Source organism: Hemibagrus wyckioides, linkage group LG04 (assembly GCF_019097595.1).
Source record: "Hemibagrus wyckioides isolate EC202008001 linkage group LG04, SWU_Hwy_1.0, whole genome shotgun sequence".
Taxonomy (NCBI): domain Eukaryota; kingdom Metazoa; phylum Chordata; class Actinopteri; order Siluriformes; family Bagridae; genus Hemibagrus; species Hemibagrus wyckioides.
The window spans coordinates 11,711,199-11,730,182 of record NC_080713.1 but is presented as its reverse complement, the minus strand read 5'-3'; the positions used below and the strand labels follow the sequence as shown (position 1 = coordinate 11,730,182).

Below are 18,984 nucleotides of genomic sequence, written 5' to 3'. Positions count from 1 at the left end.
AATAAAATGTATATTAATAAACACTGGTGGTCTGGTTTATAAATACAGTATTAATGACTAGTAAGGCTGTCATAGATCCTGTGAGGAGGAGGTCGTGCTGACGAAGATCAAGAATATGAGGAATGAGTCATACTGAAGAGATTTTCAGTGGACCGTGTGCTCTGGTAGTAATACTGTAAGTAGAAGCAACAGCTCGTAAAGTGTTAAACCACCCAAACTCAGTGTTGCAGCACTCATTACAGAGTTCCACACTGCCTCCGGAAGCTATATCAGTGCAAGAATCACGCATCAGGAGCTTCGTGAAATAAGCTTCCACGGCTGAGCAGCTGTACACAAACCAAGTGTCATCTGGAATGGTGTAAATAACACCGCTGTTGGAGTCTGGAGCAGTGGAAACGTTCTCTGGAGTGATTAATCACGCTTCACTGTCTGGCAGTCTGAGGGATAAATCTGACTTTGGCAGATGCTAAGAAATCGCTTTCTTACCCAAATGGGTAGGATAACAGTCTGGGGTTGTGAGTTTAAGTGAATGATAATCTTAATGCCTGAGTCATATTAATGCATTTCAGTTAATTTTCTGCTTCCAGTTTGGGGAAGGCCTTTTGTGGTTCCAGCATGACTCCTGTGGTCCATATGCCATATTGAGCTTGGTGTGGAGGAACTCCAGCGCTCCAGTTTGAGCTTAGGTGCATCCTGTTTGCTTTGATAGTCATGATATGCCTCTGGATCTTGACTCTTCACCTTGGGCAAATTCAACTGAGTGGATGTGATTTAAAAAGCCACAAACCTGTGTGTGTAAGTTCTCACAATTCACAGTGGATGCCTGACCAAATACCAAGCCATGAAGGCCAAGGAATTCTCAGTGGTCCTCTGTAATCAAACTGTGTCGAGATAATAGATCTGGGCAAGACTATAAAACCGTTTCTTATGTTTTGAATGTTCCTGTTAGCACAGAGGGGGGTCCATCTTAGTGAAACAGAAGAAATTTAGAATCAGTAGGACTATTCCTAGAGTTGGCCAAGTGAACGACAAGGGCTTCAGTCAGGGAGCTTTAGATGCGAGAAACTGCTGGAAGGACAACCGTCTCAGAAATATGCCATCATTCAGGCCTTTATGGCAAAGAAGGAAGTCTATGAGTAAAATACACATAGCAGGCACATGGTCTGATTAGAAGAAAAGTGTAATTCTTGGTGAATGTCTGGTGAAAACCATGCACTACTCATCAACTGGCTAATACCATCAAGGTGTTGTCAGCATACTAACAGGGTACTTCTTTAAATGAGATGCTAACACTTGTTTTTGCTTTGTCATTATGGGTAATTGCTTTGTGATTAATACACATTTTATACATTTTAGCCATTATACATATTCAATCTATATATCAATAAAATGTCTGAAATCTGAAGGGTCTGAATCGTTTCTGAACCTACTGTATGTTGTACCTATCGTATTCTGTGTTGGGAAATTTGTAGGCTACATAGAATGAAGATTCATGCAGAACATCTTTCTGAAGCATTTCTCCAGCGTGCATGTGATGCTTAATCTCCACTGAATCATAAAATCACTTTCTCCATACAATAAACCTTATTCAACTCATAATGTATAACTTTCTTTCTTTCTTTCTTTCTTTCTTTCTTTCTTTCTTTCTTTCTTTCTTATCTATGTATGTATGTATGGATGGATGGATGGATGGATGGATGGATGGATAGTTGAAGAAATCAGACATTTTTAAATAATTTTATCATTTTTTCCTATTTACTATTTAAAATTTCTGTACTATTATACAGTGAGGTGTGAAATGTGAAGTCTTCTCACAAGGATCACATCAGGGGAGACTTCCTCTTTCCCTACTAAAGAAAAGATAAAAAGCTGTCCAGAAATCCACTGCCCGTGCTCTAATAGCCCTCAGCAGTAAGTATGGAATTTTACTGCATGAGAGAAAACAAACACACTCACACATGAACTGTGGTCACCATAGAAACCACTTCCATCATAACCAAGACCCTGGAGAGATATCTACACACACGTGAACACACATTCCCTAAGAGAGTGTAACACAAGGACAGGTTGTGAGGGAAAACACTCTAAAGTGTGTGTGTGTGTGTGATCAATTATGCCTGTGATTCAGCATCCTCCATCTCCACCCCTCATATACCGTATATCTCCCTGTCTTGCTCTGGTTGAAGTAGATACTCTTTAGTGACTCTCTGTCACTCTTTGGCTTTGTCTCTCTTTCTCTCTCATTCTATCTTTCTCTGTCTCTTCAGCACTCTCTCTCTCCTTCTTTCTCTCAGTCTGTCTAATTCTGTTTCCTTCACTAGTCTGTCTGTCTGCTTTCCTCCCTCTCTCTCTCCTCCCCTCACTCACCCGCCCTCTCTCTCTCTCTCTCTCACACACACACACACACACACACACATTCTCTCTTGCTGTCTCTTCACACACACACATTGAAGCCGTGGAGCTCTGCACTACACATTAGAGAAGATCTCAAAGGTAAACCCTTGTGTGATGGAGCTCATCACACTTGTTCTTCCTCTGCTCATCTTCGTTGCTGAGAGGGGGGTCACAACTCCTGTAACCTCTGACCCTGATGTGACCCCAATGATCCCCACGGACCCGTGTGAGGGACAACCGTGTCTAAACGGAGGAGTGTGTACACCTGCAGAGGGAGAAGAGCTGAAGTATATCTGCACATGCAGCGCACAGTTCATCGGACACAACTGCCAGGTATGTGTGTGTGTATGTGTGTGTGTGTGTGTGTGGATGTGTGTGTGTGTGTGTGTGTGTATGTGTTCATGTGCTGTCTGTAAGATCTGAAGAGGAGATTGTTGCTGTGGCAACAGAACAGAGAGGAAGCATGTGTGTGTCTGTGTGTGTTCAACTAAACATAGACATCTCTTCATCATGCACTGGTTTTTTATATACTTATGGTAGAACTAAAAGGTGTGTGTGTGTGTGTGTGTGTGCTGTGTGTGATTATGTGCTGTCTGTAAGATGCAAAGAGGAGAGTGTTGCTCTGGCAACAGAACAGAGAGGAAGCATGTGTGTGACTGTGTGTGTTCAATGAAACATGGATATCTCTTCATTGTGTCCTGTTTTATACACTTATAATAGAACTAAGATGTGTGTGTGTGTGTGTGTGCGTGTGTGTGTCTTTGTGTGTCTGCATTTTTTTTTACCCATTGACCCATTTACAGTGTGAGTGTGAGAAGAAGTATGTTAAATTTACATAAAAGCTAAAGATCAGATAGCATGATGGTTTTCATCGAAAGGTTAATTTAATAAAACATGATCTTTTATTAAGTAACAGATAAAGCTGATAAAACACAAACTATATACTTAGTGTAACTGTAACAAAAGATATATATATATATAATGCAATCATTTGTGCATTTCTAAACCTGAATCACATGGTTTGAATGTTGTGGACAATTTTTAAGAAATAAATGTGTACATTTCTATACATTAGAGGATAGAATATTTAAATAAGGGTTTTGTATCTGCTTGTTGTGTGTCATAGCCATGATGTGAGACTATCAGAGGACTAATCTTATACATGTGATGTAGTGAAATGTTTCTCCTCAGCTCGTCATCCTACACTGCAACAATAAACTAAAGATGTTTATTAACATACAGTATAATAAACCCAAAATATAGTAGACTATATATATATATATATATATATATATATATATATATATATATATATATATATATATATATATATATATAATGTAATGCAATGTGAGCAAAATAGAATATAATAGAATATATGCAATGTATACAGAACCTATACTGCTTATACAGATGAACAGATTTGCCCTGACACAGCACTGCATTTTGGCCCTTCACATAAAAAATGCCTCAAATGATGTTAAGGGAAAAGCACAGAAATTAAAAAAGCCTTTTTAAATCCAGCTTGCTTGTTATTTGTAGGTGGAATAAAGCTTTTTTTTTTTTTTTACAGTATTTTCACACACTTTAGTAAATCAGGGATTTTTGGTAAAGATAAATGTGAAAAATCTTATCCTTAGAGGCAGGAGTGGATCATCTCAGGTGCTGATGTGTCCCTAATCTTAGTCTCTCTTAATAACTAGAAGTAAATAGTGAGATGATAAAAGTGAATCAGAAATGATCAGGCAGATCAGATTTCTATGAATTGCTGAGTGAATGTTCTGTGTATGTGATCCCAGAGTTTGTTTTTAAAATCTCCTTACATCAGGGGTAATCATTCTTATCTGCAATGATCCGGTGTGGCTGCAGGCCTGATAACGACTGAAAGCAAAGATGAACGGATTATACAGTGGGAATCAGGTGTGGCTCCTGATTGGTTAAAATGAAAACCTGCCACACTGGTGATTTGTGGGTAAACTAGACAACGAGTGTATCAGACTAGACAGTGCTGTCAAATCCTTAGTGGGACATATGCAATAACCTGGGTGTGTAGGTACAATGACCTTGGCTCTCAGTAACCAGTAGCAACTCATAAGACTAAGAGTATAAATCTAACTGACCTCAGAAAAGTGACTGCAGTATGATTTGAGTACAAACCAATCATTCATTCATTCATTCATTTTGTTCTTTACCCTTCAAAGAAATGGCTTTAATGTCTGTCACACATTCAGTTTTTCAGCTGATTCAATATTTACACTGTCACTGTTAGATTTACGCATGAATTATATTTTTAGTCAATTAAATAAGTGTCACAGCGGGATGACTAACAGTCAGGAAAAATGTCACCATGTGCAACCATACAGGTGCTTAAGCACAGAAATGTTTGTTCAGATACTTTTGTGTAGAAGAATAAAATAATATACACACCCATCAGACAAGCACCTGACTTTCGCTCAGATCCATCTTTCCTGCTTCCAACACATCATCTTCAAGAACTGACTGTTCAACTTGCAGCTTTATATATCCCCCACATGCTGGCAGGTGCCACTGTAATGAGATCATTACGTCACCTGTCAGTGGTTTTAATGGTGTGAATTTACTCCCTGATATAAATACACTCCCTGACTGGCATGGCTGTGGCTCATGGCTCCGTGTCTAATAGGAGCTCATCAGCATAATGCTACTCAATAATGCTTCCGTCATTATCAATAAACCTTAGTGATTTGGCAGAATCGTCTTTGCAGTGGGCAGAGTGCAGTCTTTAATTATTGAACATTAAAGGATGTTTGAAGTGCACTTAACAGGCTAGCACAAAACATGCATGCAAACGGTCACATTATGCACTTTAATGTGCTGAGTCACTCCAGGATCAATTCGAAAATAAACTTTATGATTTAAGACATAAAGTTGAATAATGAAGGGCAAAGCAGGAGCAGGTTTTTATTGAAGTGTCCTTTTCTTTTCCTTCAGTTCTCTCTCTCTCTCTCTCTCTCTCTCTCTCTCTAACGTCACCCAGACGTCACACCCCTCCCCCACTTTTAACCTCGGACCTGACGCACACTTGGACTGGTTCGCTGATTGGTTGTGCAGTCAATACTTTTCAGGGATTGGTTGGAAGAAAGTCGTGTAGTCATGGTGATGTCACAGTGTCTCCTATTGGGATTTTGTATTAGTCCTGTAACCCTTTAGTGTTCTTATTATAGCCTACACACACACACACACACACACACACACCAATGCAGAGCCAGTGCAGTGTTCTCTCTCTCTCTCTCTCTCTCTCTCTCTCTCTGCAGGAGTGCTATATGCTAATGACCTGAATTTTTAATAATCAGCGCAGGTTGTTACACTTTTAAAAGCATGCTGAGGTTTGGCAGTGTGTGTGTGTGATGCAGTTTTCTAACTGTGTAACATCAAATGCACTGTCTCACCTCAGCAAGGACACAGTATTCCAGGAGGGTTTTTTTTTAAACATCATTTTGGAAACATCACTGCCAGCAGTCCACTGTGGACGTGTCCCAAACCACAAATTACCCGATTCACTTAGCCACAGAAACTGCCTTTGTTGTCCTTTGTTTTTTGACCTTCTTCCCTCTTTTTTCCTCTTTTCCTCTCCTAATCTTGTTTGTATCTTCTCTCTGGTCCACTCTTCCCCTGCACTGTCTATACACACTGTACTGTTTAGCAGTGGCAATGTGACTCTGAATTGTGGGTTAACTTGTTAGTAACATGGAATATTTTCTGATGTTTGTGCTGTTTATTGTAGATTGTCACTGTTGTCTTCATCCCACTCGTCTTGTGATGTTCTTTGGTTATGTGTACTTCAGTCTTGTCGTCTTCTCGTGTGTTTTTTTCCTGTCACTCTTCTTGTTGTGTAATTTCCCCAGTCATTATGTCGTGACCTACATATCATCTCGTTGTGTTTCAAATGTTTTCGCTTGGTGCCTGTCATGGTTATGCCAGAATCGGAGCTGAACTACATTTCCATCATCCTCAGCAAGTCACATGACCACGCCACATGACACTGATCCCTCACAGCTGTTTCATGTTACCTCACATTTAGCACATCTGTTTAATTTCTGCTTTCTGTGTGTTATACTGTCACGCTTTTCTGCTGGTTTTCATGATCTCAGCTGCTTTGTTTTGTACGTTAAATAATCCGCACTCGCAGTCCACCTTCACCTCCACCATGTTACAGTGCCATTCTCCATGTCATCTTGTTGCGTTGTGTTTGTGTCTCTTTTCCTATAATTTTCTGTCCTCTTGTCTTTTGTCTTTCTTTGCATCATTTCATTGTTTTTCTTAACGTCATCATGCTGTGTCATTTTCCCTGTTAGCAGCACTCATTTCTGCCCTTTCTGTTCCTGTTACCATAAATGTAGTTGCTCAGTCTAAACATTCAGTGTGTGAAGTTTGCTTCTTAGTTTATTTGGCACTGGTGTGACCAGGGTAATGTACCTAACAAGAAAGGAAATCTTACTGCTGTAAACTGTACACCTACTCAACATGGTTTAGTGTGATATTTTAAGCATCCTATTTGTACAAAATACTACTACTGAGAAGTGATGTACACACATCATAGCTCCAGTGCAAAACCTGTCTTGGTTGATCGACGGGGCAGTGGTAGCTCAAGTGGTTAAGGCTCTGGGTTGTTGATTGGAGGATTGGTGTTCAAGCCCCAGCACCGCCAATCTGCCACCGTTCGGCCCTTGAGCAAGGCCTCCAACCCTCCTCGCCCTCCTCCAGGGGCGCTGCATCATGGCTGACCCTGTGCTCTGACCCCAACTGTCCAAGCATGGAATATGTGAAGAAAGAATTTCATTGTGCTGTAATGTATATGTGACAAATAAAAGCTACTTAATTATTCATTACAATTATATAAAGAATAACTCACAAAAAACATATATGAGAAAATGCTGTGTTCAACTCCATGTTTCAATTTGTAATGCCGAACCTCCAACCAGTGAAATGGTATCAACCTCAACTCGTCATCTTGATCTCCATGACGAGTTTCATCCTTGTGTATGGTGTGACATCAGCATGACTGTGCATTAGAAATAAACAGAGTAATACACTGAATGCCTTACAGTACAAGTGCTTTAGATCAATCAACTTACTCACATACTGCATTAGCTTGAGAAATCTATAACACTGAGTATACAATACACTGCATGAGGAGGAAAGCATGGATCACTTGTCACAGTTAGCTGGGCTAGCTTGTTGCTAAGAACAGACGAAAATGGTGGCATCAGTGTTTTTTCCTCAACTTTGCTAACAAGTAGTGTCAGCTTCCCAACACGCTCAGATGGAAAACATTATCGTTCCAACATGTAAAGTACGGCAAGTCTGCACTTCATGTATGTTCATCTGCTTATTCTCTCTCTCTCTCTCTCTCTCTCTCTCTCTCTCTCAGTGTCACTGTCCAGTGGTGTTGCCATAGCAATGTGCATCACTGATAGATAGGTAGACCTCTCACTTCTTCACATGCTCCACTTATTTATTTACACTCTTTCTTACTTATTTCTGGACATGAGTGTCTGATATGTTTGTGTGTGTGTGTGTGTGTGTGTGTGTTTGTTATGTTTGTGTGTGTGTGTGTGCATGCATCCCTCAAAATGTCTGACTTGATCACAGAGTTTCTTTCACCAATGAACAGAAATAGAGATCAATGAAAACGTGTTTATGATTCAGTAGCGCGTGAGCGACGGACGGCCGTCTCTTCATCTGTTCCATCAGCCTCCACTTCTCCTTGTGTCTGTTTCTTAGCAACCGCATGACCTGCCTGCATGACATGTCTCTGTGGCATGCTCTTCTTCATCACACACACATGCACACACAGATGGTGATGGTTTATCATGACTGAGACATTGTTTCTGCTGCTTTCAGACAGGACGGAATGTTTCTTCTGTTCCCCCACACACATGCGCCCACACACACACACACACACTTACTAATTCAGTGCTCTTTAACTGAATGCACAGTGCAAACTAAATTACTGTAAATAATGACATGCTGTATTTGTGTAGATCATCTAATTACACAAACTGATGAACCACAACGGCAATCTTCACTGAATCTAATCTCAGTGAAGTAAATTAAGAAGATAAACATGTTGTTTGTGCTTCAGTCAAATTTACAGAAGATAATTATGCCTAAATAATATACCATGGTGATGTAAATAACGTTAAAAGTTCACATTAATATCAGACTGTGGAGAAGATGTGAGCTCTGTGATTTCTGTTACCATGGAATGGATGTTGGTGCCAGATGGACTAGTTTGAGTATTTTAGAAACACTCCTGGGATTTTCACAGACAACACTTTCTAGTATTTGCACAGAATGCTGCAAAAAAAGAAGAAATAAAACGTTGAGTGAGGCACAGATCTCATGCCTTGTTGATTGGAGAGATCAGAGGAAAATGGTCAGATTAGGTCAAGTTGCCAGGAAGGATATAATAACTCGTAGTGCTCAAACCTTTTGAGCAGAAAAGCATCTCAGCATGCACAAAACATCAAATCATAATGAGTTTGAAAAGCAGAAGACCACACTGGGTTCCAGTCGGCACAAGGACAGGATTCTGAGACTGTTATGGGTACAGAATCACCCCAAACTGGACAGCTGAAGATTCTTTTTAGCTTCAGTCTTTAGCTGTCCTGTTTCAGTTACTCTGCCAGCCTCACTTTCTTGTCCTTGACTGACAGGACTGGAATCCATCATTGTATCTCATTTGCCTTAAGGGTTGATGTGTTGTGTTGTGTGTTATGAGATGCTTTTTTGCTCATCATGGTTATAAAGAGAGCTTATTTAAGTCACTATAGACTTCCTTTCAGGTTTCCACTGAACTCTGGTACACTATACAATCACTTGATCATCACATCCATATGTGCTTTTTGAACATCCCATTCAAGATTCAGTCTCTTCTTTGCTGTGATAATAACATCCACTCTTCCACTCTGAGTAGGCTATCCATTAGATATTAGAGCATGGCGGTGGAGATTTGTGATCATTCAGCCACAAGAACATTAGTGAGTTCAGACACTGAGGATGAGTGAGGCGGTCTGGGTTGCAGTCAGTGTTCCAGTTCATTATAAAGGTGTTGAAGTCAGGGCTTGGTGCAAACACTTGGTGCGACATTTTGTTCAATTTATACAATGGGTGTGGTGTCCACACCCTATTTTGGCCATGTAGTGTTTATCTATAAAAATTAAAACATGCATTCAAAACTGGCATTCAGAAAGAATAACAATACACATTCATGTATAAAAAGTAAAAAAAAAAAAAAGATATGTCATATATGTACATATTAAGCTCATTTAATCTTATTAACATAATTGTGCATCATTATAGGAAATTATTAAGTGGTTGGTTAAAAACAATAAATTATTCAAGTATGCATGTAACTGTACAGTCTGGAGTACATTCATCTGCTTATACTCTCACTCTCTGTCTCTCTCTCTCTCTCTTGAGCTGCACAAGCAAGGCCATCGCTGCCGAGGTTGGACGCAGTAAGACAGTCATTTTAAATTTCTTAAAAGATCCTGAGAGTTAAGGGACAAAAATGTCAAGTAGTAGACCCAAAAAAATTTCACCTGCATTGAGCAGGAGGATCTGATGGGCTGCGCGTCAAGATACAGGCCGATCGTCGACCCAAATTAAGGCCCTTACTGATGCTGACTGCAGCCCAATAACCATAGGACAGCATCTGCGAGAGAAAGACTTAAAGAACAAAAAATGTCTTCAAAGGCCACGTCTCCTCCCATGCCAAAACTTGCCTGTTTGGAATTTGCAAGGGAGCACCAAACACGGGACATTGACAGGCAGAAGAATGTTTTATTCTCTGACAAGAAAAAATTTAACCTTGATGGTCCTGATGGCTTCCATTGTTACTGGCATGACAAGGAGATGCCACTGGAGATGTTTTGTACGCGACACAGTGGAGGAGCCTCCATCATGATCTGGGGTGCTTTTTCCTTCAATGGGAAAATGAAGGCCCTCATCTGTGCGGTAATGACTGGGTCTTTCAACAGGACAACGCTGCAGTTCACAATGCCCGCCTGATGACGGACTTCTTCCAGGAGAATAACGTCACCCTTTTGGACCATCCTGTGTGTTCCCCTGATCTAAATCCCATTAAGAATGCTTGGGGATGGATGGCAAGAATCAAGCATGCCGAAACAAATGTTTGAAGTGAGCAATATGAGCACCGCTCAATATGAGCAATATGAGCGGTGGCGCTACTCACTACTAAGTCCATATTTTTTTTTGGCCTGTGGTCTTACACTTTTGATCAGCTGATGAACAGCCTGTTTGAGTTTAAATTCAGTTCACAGTAAATTACCTGCTCTCTATTTTCTGTCTCTTGCTCTTGTTTCTTCCTTTGGAATTGTGAAGCAATACTTACAACCTGGTTACGATCCACCAACGTGAAATGCGAATACTTGTAATGTTTCCCCAGGTCTTAAGATTGTCCTGACCAATGAAATGACCTTCATAATGATTAGTCATTTATGGAAATATTTCTTTTGTTAGATCATGGTGCAGTGCTTATGGCACATTACTTATGTCTGACTTCATTCTATTGCAGTTCCTACATTCATTTTGCATCCTCTTTTTTTTTTCTTTAGTATAAATTTTACCTTCACTATACAGTATATAAATTATAAAGATCATCATATTAAAAAACATGAACTTCAAAAATGTTTGAAAAACAGATACATGAAAATTAGGATATTAAAAATAACACTGAGAGTAATGACTAAAACTAAATGTAAACAATCTGTCATCTTTGCCTTCTAGAAAATGTATTGTTGCACTTATATGTCATACATTTCCATGGGGGAAACTGCAGAGCATTCAAAAGAAACTAGACAGATTGACATTGAGCCGTATCAGATAATGGATATTAAAATACTTAAGCATTTAATATCTTTGAATTTGAGTCTCTTACATTTATGGCCTGTTTGTAGTGGCCTTCGTCATTGTTACTGCCTCTTCACAGTGTCAGGACAGAGAAGCTGAGATGGATGCAAGTGCAGGTTCATGTGGTTTATTGAACTCAAGGAAGAATATGACAAAACACTAGACACTATTAAAATCCAAAAAAGACACAGCTTAGGCAAACAACAAACAGGATTTCAGAGGATAGACAATGGCAAAAAAATGGATGAAGGCAGATTCAGAACCACAGGCTTGTTATAGACTGAACACAAGGGAAACTGATACTGAATCTATACTTCGCAACATGGTTGAAACTAAACAGTGACTATAAAGGTGCATTGTGTGTGTGTGTGTGTGTGTGTGTGTGTGTGAGTGTGTGTAATGAGGAACAGGTGAGTGCAGTCTTGTGACCGTGAACGTGGAAGTGCAGGTGTGTTGTGGGAAGTGGAGTTGGTGCAGCCATGCTTGTTTACCAGCCATATAGTGATAAAAAGGAAACTTGAACTGTAGCTTATGACGCATGTAAATCAATAGGGTCTATGCATGTGTTTATGCCACAGTACAGGAAAGGGCATGTCTTAAAGATCTTTGATCAGTCATGCTTAAAAGCCATACAGGAAGTTGTGGTCATGTTCACATCCACATATGGAAAGAACAATAAGATAATAAGAAAGTTAAGGCTTTCTGCATTGAATTTGTTTCTCTCTTCTCATCCTGCCTGTCATGAATTTTCTTTGCAGTTCTTTGCCAACCCTTGTGCCAGCGACCCCTGTCTCCATGGTAACTGCACACGTGAAGGTGCAGAGTTTGTGTGCGTGTGCAGTGATGGGTATGCAGGAGTCAGGTGTGAGCAGCCACCTTCAGCCTTTGACCTCGTTGAGTCCAGCTGGGACCTGGCAGCCACTCCAGCTACGACTACTCAACCGTCTCAGCCAGTCACAGAGCTCAGTGATACTGAGGCACCACCCACTTTGCAACCATGGCAACCAAAGCCTGGACAGAGAGTGATTGAAATCCAGTGGGAGGAGCTTCAGGTATGTGCATGTATATAGCAGACTTATACATCATCATCTCGTTATTATTATTATTATTATTATTATTATTATTATTATTATCATTCTTCTTCTTCTTCTTCTTCTTCTTCTTCTTCTTCTTATTTATTTATTTATTTATTTCAAATTTTTTTCTACTAATTCTGTGTGTGTTACAGATCACTGATGGATCAGAGTGTGTGAGCATCGCAGGCACTGAGCCAGCTGGAATGATGACGGTTTCCATGGAGATTGCAGAAGGAACTGCAGTAAAGTAAGTTTCCAGTGATGTGCTAACTAAAAACAGCCTGAACACAAGATCTTTCTCATTGCTACACAATGGATTTAATAATGAAAATGATACTTTAAATGTTGTGTTTATCGGTGTCCTGACCAGCCAGAGATGTCAGAGATAATTACAAAACAGAATTTTAATGAGACATCTCCGGCCCTTTTATCAGACAGAAACTAGACAGATAACGTCAAATCATCAGATTAATAAATTGCTCATTTATGTGTTCCAAGGTGGTGAGTAACGGACAATTTGGACTCAGTAATAGCTGGTGTCATATATAGGCAGAGAAAATAGTCAGATAGTGGTATAAAAACAGGAAAAAGGGCCAGGTAATATCTAGAACAGAACAGCAACCGAGTTCCCAAGTGCTCTTAAAATAACTGACACAAAGTTTCTAGAAACCCACAACTTTTCATTCAATTTTCACTGAAATGAATCACAATAAGGAAGCACATTCATCAAAGTCATCATCTACAGAAAGTGGAAGGAATATTATTAGTCATTTGCATATATTTTAAACACACTATGTGGCTGAAGGTATGTGGACACCTGACCAGCACACATATGTGGCTCTTCCCCATAGAGTTGGCACAAAATTGGAAGGACTGAATGGTCTAGCAAGTCCTTTTAATCCCTTTAACATTGCCCTTCACTGAAATTTAGCCCAAACCTATTTCAGTATGTCAGTTACTCTGTACACAAAGCGTGATCCATGCAGACATGGCTGGTGTGAAAAAACTCCTGAGAATCCATTCCTAACCCCACTGGAATGAATTGAAATGCAGACTCCACACTATACCTTCTCATCTGACCTTTTTAATGCTCTTGTGGCAGAACGAGCACAAACCCCCATTGCCATATGTCAAAATCTAGTGGAAAGCCTTGACAGAAAAGGAAACAATTCAATTAATTAGTTATTAGAAATTAGCCTATATGACTAGACTCTTGTTTACAGATGTAAATAGAGAGAAAAGAAAGAGACACAGAAGAAGTAAAAGAAAGTGAAAGTCGGAGATCTGAATTATTACAGGTCAGTCAACAGTGATATGTGCCTGTGTGTAGGTTGGTACTGAACGTTAGCGGAGCTGCAGCACTGTGGCGGGTCGGAGCTCTTGGGTTCGACCGGTGTTCAGTATCTGATGGCATGGTCGTTTGGTTCCAGCAGGACTCCAATGGTCTTGTGATCTCTGATCAGTTACTGCCACTCGGACACAACTACTTCATCAGTAAGAGAAGACTCTCTCTCTCTGCTGTAGCATTCATTACTGTGTGCAAATGCAGTAGGTATCTCAGTATTTATGTGTGTGTGTGTGTGTGTGTAGCTGTGCTGCGCATTGGAGCCCCTTCTGGTCTGGAAGTCACTCTTAGATTACAGTTCACTGTAAAGTCTACTAGCTGCATGGAGCCAGGCAGCAACTTTAGTGACCCACAATGCACTGGGAGAGGGAAGTGCATCACAGAGTCTTCTGTGGTAAGAAAACAAAGATTCTGACTGCATCACAAACTGCATACTACTGCACTAAATAGCGTGATGAATTAGTATGCCATTGTAAATTGTATAGGTATCTCAGTATTTATTTATTTATTTGTGTGTGTGTGTGTGTGTGCTGCAGAGCACATTTTATTGCCAGTGCGATGTTGGATACTCTGGAATCTTCTGCGAGGAATTTGACGCATGCTACACAAACCCATGTGAAAACAATGGGACCTGCAGTGACATCACACAAAGACACGAGGGGCATGACTACACTTGCACCTGTCTGCCAGGTGTGTTCTCTATAAAGATAACGCTACACTAGAGCAAAGGACCAAGAATCAACAGAGAGAGGCTGAGAAGAAGATACTTGGAGAGGAGGATGAAACAAGAGGAAGCGTTAACACTGAGATGATTAGACGCCTGGTTGTAACTGGTTTTTGATTGATGCCTGTTTGTGTGTGTGTGTGTGTGTGTGTGTGTGTGTGTGTGTGTGTCTTACAGAGTTTGAAGGCCAGAACTGTCAGTCTCGGGTAAATCACTGCGCCTCAGAACCCTGCAAAAATGGAGCAACATGCACAAACACACTGACCGGCCCACAGTGCACCTGCGCAGAAGGTATACAGTCCAGACTTCTTCAAATGGCCGGTTCATACTTTGTGAAAAACAATTTCTTGTTCAGAAATGGACTCCGTTTTTACTCCCATGAACAAATGGTGTGACATATGAGCAATTACATGACAGCCTACCTACATTCTGACTGGTTGAAAAGTGTTCTACGTTTGCTGTTTTATTTGACGACAGCATGGTTTTTCACGTACTAGCCCTTATGTACTTATTTTTTACTCCGCTGACCACTCGAACCACAAGAAAGTATAGAAACAGTAATGCTCATTCAACTCTTAGATGGCGAAAAGAGCTTTGATGATTCTACCTTGATTTACATTCACACAGTTACTTAAACTGGACCGAAAGGACTAAATGGCTAAATATATCTCTTAAGTAAGATTCATAACTCAGTTTATAAGTCATCAGATAATAAACTGATTAATTAAAATGGGTTTGTTTGATTCAGTAAAGTGACTTATTCATCCTATCCCTACTCAGGAAGGTCTTGGTTAATTTAAAACACTGACTCAGCTATAAGACATTACTGAGACCTTTCTAAAATAATCTTCTTTCTAATACCTGTTTTAATTCCCAATAGGAACGAGCAGCCCATATTGACTCCGTCCTGATTTATGCTCCCTTTCTGTCTCCTGTACTCCCTAACTGTGTCACCTAGTTGCTTATTTTAATTTTCTCGTCCTCCTCCTTTCCCCAGAGAAGCCATGGCCTCAGCAATAATGCAAAAATCCTAATTTACAGTTTTACTGATTCTCTCTCTCTCTCTCTCTCTCTCTCTCTCTCTCTCTCTCATACACGCACACATCCTGCAGGATATAAAGGAAATATCTGTGAGGTAAGAATCGACCCATGTGCTTCTGGTCCATGTCACAATAATGGGACATGTTATCTGCAGAATGGTGGACAGGGCTTCAGCTGTACTTGTCCTCCTGGTTTCACTGGACACACCTGCACTCAGCTCGTCGATTTCTGCTCACTCAACCCATGTGCACATGGTGTATGTCGCAATGTCGGTACAAGCTATAGGTGCCTTTGTGTGCCAGGTGAGTCTCTCTGTCTCTCTCTCTCTCTCTCTCTCTCAAACACACAAACATAAAAACGTTTGTTTGTTGCTGTCAAATTGGCACCATTTGAGATGATGATCAGCATCACACTAAACAACGATACGTGAATACCGCTCACTCTAAACTATATGTTAATGGAAGTTTATTGCTTATAAAACATTCCTTATAGCATTGATGCTTAGCCCAGCTTGCCAAAGGTAATGTCAAATTCTGGTTAAATCCAGGGACATATGTACTGCATCCCAGTGTCTATATGATAAGTGTTCTCGATCACAGTGTGTGGATTGTCCTGAAATAACCACAGCAGCTACAGAGTCGTGGTAACAGAGAAGCAATCACTACTGTGGCAAGTGATGAGACCATTGTTGTGGGGACAAGGTGACAATGCAACAAGGGTTTCTTCATGTGGCGTCACAGCTAACTAACAGCTCCTTAAATATAACATTAAATATCGCTAGCTATCTAGGTTGGTAGTAAATTATTATTGGTCTATGAAATAAAGTATTAAATACAAAATAACTCATTATGAATATTTTTGCAAAGTGGGTGTGATGTTAATAGCCTTCACTGCAGTATCTAAACCTTACTTATATAAGCCAAACTGTAAAGGTTGACCTTGAAAGTTGTTTGGTATGGAAGATGTCAGTGGAAATTCTATTTCCATTTCTTCCTGACAATCAGGGCAGTTTTCCTTCAGACTTACAGTCAACCAGGGAAGTGGTAGCTCAGTGGTTAAGGTGTTGCGCTACTGGTTGGAAAGTTGTGAGTTTGAATCCTAGGATCCCCAAGTTGCCTCTGGTGGGCCCTTGAGCAAGGCTCCCAACCCTCAGTAGTATAAATGAGATAAAGTTGCTCTGGATAAGGGTATACTCCATAAAGGTAACCCTTTTTCTTCACCATTATTAAAGTTGTTACTTCATACCACTTTCTTGGACCATGATCTTTTTCCCACTATTAAGTCTAATATTGTAATTATTATAAATATGGGTGCACTAAGAGAACTTGGGTGATGGTAATTCTAGTATCTGATTTATTGCTGTTTATTGCCAAGCTTGACTGTGTGGTTTGAACAGGCTCATGGCTTACTGCTGTGTCAGGGTATGGCTGAATGTACACTGGAGATACATAGTGAAAATACCATAACTTTAATAAACATAGAACTTTTTTTTACTTTATTAACCTATACTTTGTTGTACCTTCCTGACAGCTTTCTGAATTTGAGGGCAGCATAGTGAGCTGTTTGTTCTGCCAGGCTTCAATGAGAAAATGGGCAGTAAGAAAACCTACAGAGCTGAAACGAGCTCTCTTTAAACTCTTGGCTGCATTATTTAGCCGGTTTGCCATTAGTACAGCCAAACGAGTTGGCAAATTGCATAAGCACACAGTGCATCAGTCAGTACACAGTGTTTGTGCTGGGAACCAGGTATTCAAACACATGTCACGCTGGAACCAAACCCCACATTCCTGCCAAAGGTATGGATATAGCATTTGGCTAAACAATTAGTTTGAACCCAAGGTTGCTCAAAAGTACTTTGTCTGATTGTTTTATCAGCCCACCACTATATGTTTTGGTTACTTGGGTAAAGAGAAGTGCACTGCTGTCAACTGATCACTGAACACTTGTCATACATGGTGCTGGCCAGAAATACCTTTTAAAACTAGGAGAGGCTTCTGTATTACTTGGGGGTGTTTGGAACTTGGTGACTGTTGAGTCTGTGTGGACCATGTTCAAGCTGTGTGGCCAGAATGTTGTTGGTTCTGTATATTTAGGAGCACTGGTGGACACCGGTTGTGTTGAAAACCATTGAGTAGAAGAAGGAGGCATTCTGAAGGCTCTTCTTTTTTCAGTTAAGAGGTATATGAGAGAGCTGTGGCAAATGAAATTGTAGAAGTTTGGAGAGGCCAGGGACTTTCAGTAGGAAATACACTTTCAGGTGGCCTCAAAGACATTCTGGCAAACTGTTCAGTGCTTGACGAGGACACACGTGCTGCTAAGCAAGTGAATGAGAATGTTGAATAATAAAATGGCCAGTTATCCCAGTTGACATGCTAGATGGAGTAGAATAATTATTGGTGTTTTGTGGTCCATTTGAGTGACTGTGGCTTATTATAGCAGCTAAGATGGATGAAATTTGGTTGGAGAAATCATAATGATGGATAATGGTCCCTTTTAATTAATTTTAACTTTTTAATTAATTTTTTTTAAAAAATGGAGACGAGAGGCTATGGTCCAATTATATGGGAAGTTTCTGGAGAGGAGACTACGGGTCAGTAGTTTGAAATACATTGAATTAAGGATGATGAATACAGGTTCCAGTCAGCTTATGGAACAGCATAAACCTGCACAGCATTGTGGAAGTACATTTACTCAGTCTACATATTTTGTTGAACTGGAGGAGGCCTATGTTCATGTGTCACAATATTTCATGGAGATGGTACTGTAGGTGTAATGTGTATTTAGCTTGCTAATATATACAGTACGTCTTTTTAATGAACACAGTGAAAACTGTTTTTGGAATTCATTCAAATTTGTTTTAAGGTGTCAAATTCTGTCAAGGACATATCTTGTCTCCAATTATGTTTGTGGTTTTCATGGATAGGATGTTAATTCATAGCCAGTGTGCGCAGATATAAGGAAGTAGGAAAGTAAGTGAGTAAGTAAGTGGGTAAGAATAAGTCTGCCATCCTGTGGAGAAAGAGTGTATTTACATAAGGCAGCATTGCTTCAAACACTGTCTCCTTCTGTGTGTTTATTTTCTCAGGTTATCATGGGTTGTACTGTGAGGAAGAGTATAACGAGTGTCTCTCTGCTCCATGTCTGAATTTCGCAACCTGCCGGGATCTGATCAATGCCTATGAATGTCTATGTACTCCGCAGTACACAGGTACACCTTTATGTCTGCTTTACAGTAATGCATTTTGTCTTGACTGTGTGTAAAGTAATGTACTAGTGGTCTGTATCATGTTTGTGTTATGACATCTTTTGATGTGTGTGTGTGTGTTTTGTAGGGAGACACTGTGAGATTTATCAAGATCCATGTACGAAACTGCAGTGTCAGAACGGAGGTCAGTGTGAAAGAAGGCGGAGCAATGCAACCTGTGTGTGTGCACCTGGATACACAGGTGAGAACATTTATATGTGTATGTATATGTGTGTGTGTGTGT

The 18,984-nt window shown here is 40.2% G+C and overlaps 1 protein-coding gene across 1 annotated transcript in view; it reads left to right on the top strand.

Annotated features, from left to right (window-relative positions):
* Positions 1-2,377: 2,377 nt before the first annotated feature.
* dner (delta/notch-like EGF repeat containing) overlaps positions 2,378-18,984 on the top strand; it is a 28,367-nt gene continuing 11,760 nt past the window's right edge. Inside the window, exons 1-10 of the mRNA XM_058388227.1 lie at positions 2,378-2,727; positions 12,069-12,362; positions 12,539-12,633; positions 13,717-13,880; positions 13,977-14,125; positions 14,268-14,421; positions 14,633-14,746; positions 15,568-15,798; positions 18,582-18,704; positions 18,829-18,942. Coding sequence (XP_058244210.1) covers positions 2,509-2,727; positions 12,069-12,362; positions 12,539-12,633; positions 13,717-13,880; positions 13,977-14,125; positions 14,268-14,421; positions 14,633-14,746; positions 15,568-15,798; positions 18,582-18,704; positions 18,829-18,942 — 1,657 coding nt within the window. The 5' untranslated portion in view covers positions 2,378-2,508. The remainder of the gene's footprint in view (positions 2,728-12,068; positions 12,363-12,538; positions 12,634-13,716; positions 13,881-13,976; positions 14,126-14,267; positions 14,422-14,632; positions 14,747-15,567; positions 15,799-18,581; positions 18,705-18,828; positions 18,943-18,984) is intronic.